Raw genomic sequence first — 925 nt, forward strand, 5'->3', positions numbered from 1 at the left:
CTGGATTTTGCAAGTAGGCGATTCCAAGAATTTGACCATACCGAAGTCCCAGTTCTGTTGTGCTGCAGCTGGTTTACAAAGAAACTGGTCAGAGACCGTTCCATTTTGGACTTCTTAGATGATGGGAGCAGCTATGGTTCTATTCCTTATGATGACGTTTATGGGCTGTATCCGTCTTTCCTGTTTCGTGCCCCGAGTAGTATGAGTTTGTACAATGAGGTGTCGATGACGGATGCTTAAGGGAACCGCTACTCCCGCCTGCTCAATTTTGTATTCTCTACCACACCCAGTCACCTTCCTAGTTTTATCAACGGCAACTGAGTATGTGTCTTACCAGCCCCACTGAGTCCTTCGTCAGTTTGGCGTTGACCAGACCGTTCCCAGCGTTGTTACGGAGGATCTGCCCCTTAGTGCTCAGAGCTTTTTGATTAGTAGGGGACTTTCTTTGTTAGGGGATGGCAATCTAGTTCTACTAGGCGTACAGTATCTTGCCGCCCATTCCATGGCTTTTTCTGAATACTGGCTCCACGTCATATATCGACTTCTTGCTGCAACGAATAGTGGACCCCGGGCATGGGCACGCCCTCTCCTGAGGCTGGACGTCATGCCCGAACGGCTCAGGCCTTATACTCACGCATACGTTAGGACGTACGTGGTCAGGAACATAGCTCCTTATTGGATTGTTGCCGATGGGAAAAGGACTCAATTGGTAGGGGAGTTTCCTCCTGGTATGAGCCTGGTGGAAGGGAGGGCGTGGAGGCCTCTTGTTGCGCCAGCCTTTCCTTGGCCGATGATAAGTGGATGAATATGCACTTAAATTGTTCATAAATTGCTAAATAAATTAAGTTTTAATTAAATATTTTTGTGGAATTAATATTTTGTAGAAGTATTTGATTTTAATTTAATTTAATTTGTTTTGTAGGGA

The 925-nt window shown here is 45.8% G+C and overlaps 1 protein-coding gene across 1 annotated transcript in view; it reads left to right on the plus strand.

Moving 5' to 3' along the window:
- LOC21405817 ((R)-mandelonitrile lyase 1) overlaps window positions 1-925 on the plus strand; it is a 10,884-nt gene that overhangs the window by 324 nt on the left and 9,635 nt on the right. The window contains exon 3 of the mRNA XM_024169950.1: window positions 69-167. Coding sequence (XP_024025718.1) covers window positions 69-167 — 99 coding nt within the window. The remainder of the gene's footprint in view (window positions 1-68; window positions 168-925) is intronic.

This window comes from Morus notabilis, unplaced genomic scaffold, assembly GCF_000414095.1.
Source record: "Morus notabilis unplaced genomic scaffold, ASM41409v2 Scaffold277, whole genome shotgun sequence".
Lineage (NCBI taxonomy): Eukaryota > Viridiplantae > Streptophyta > Magnoliopsida > Rosales > Moraceae > Morus > Morus notabilis.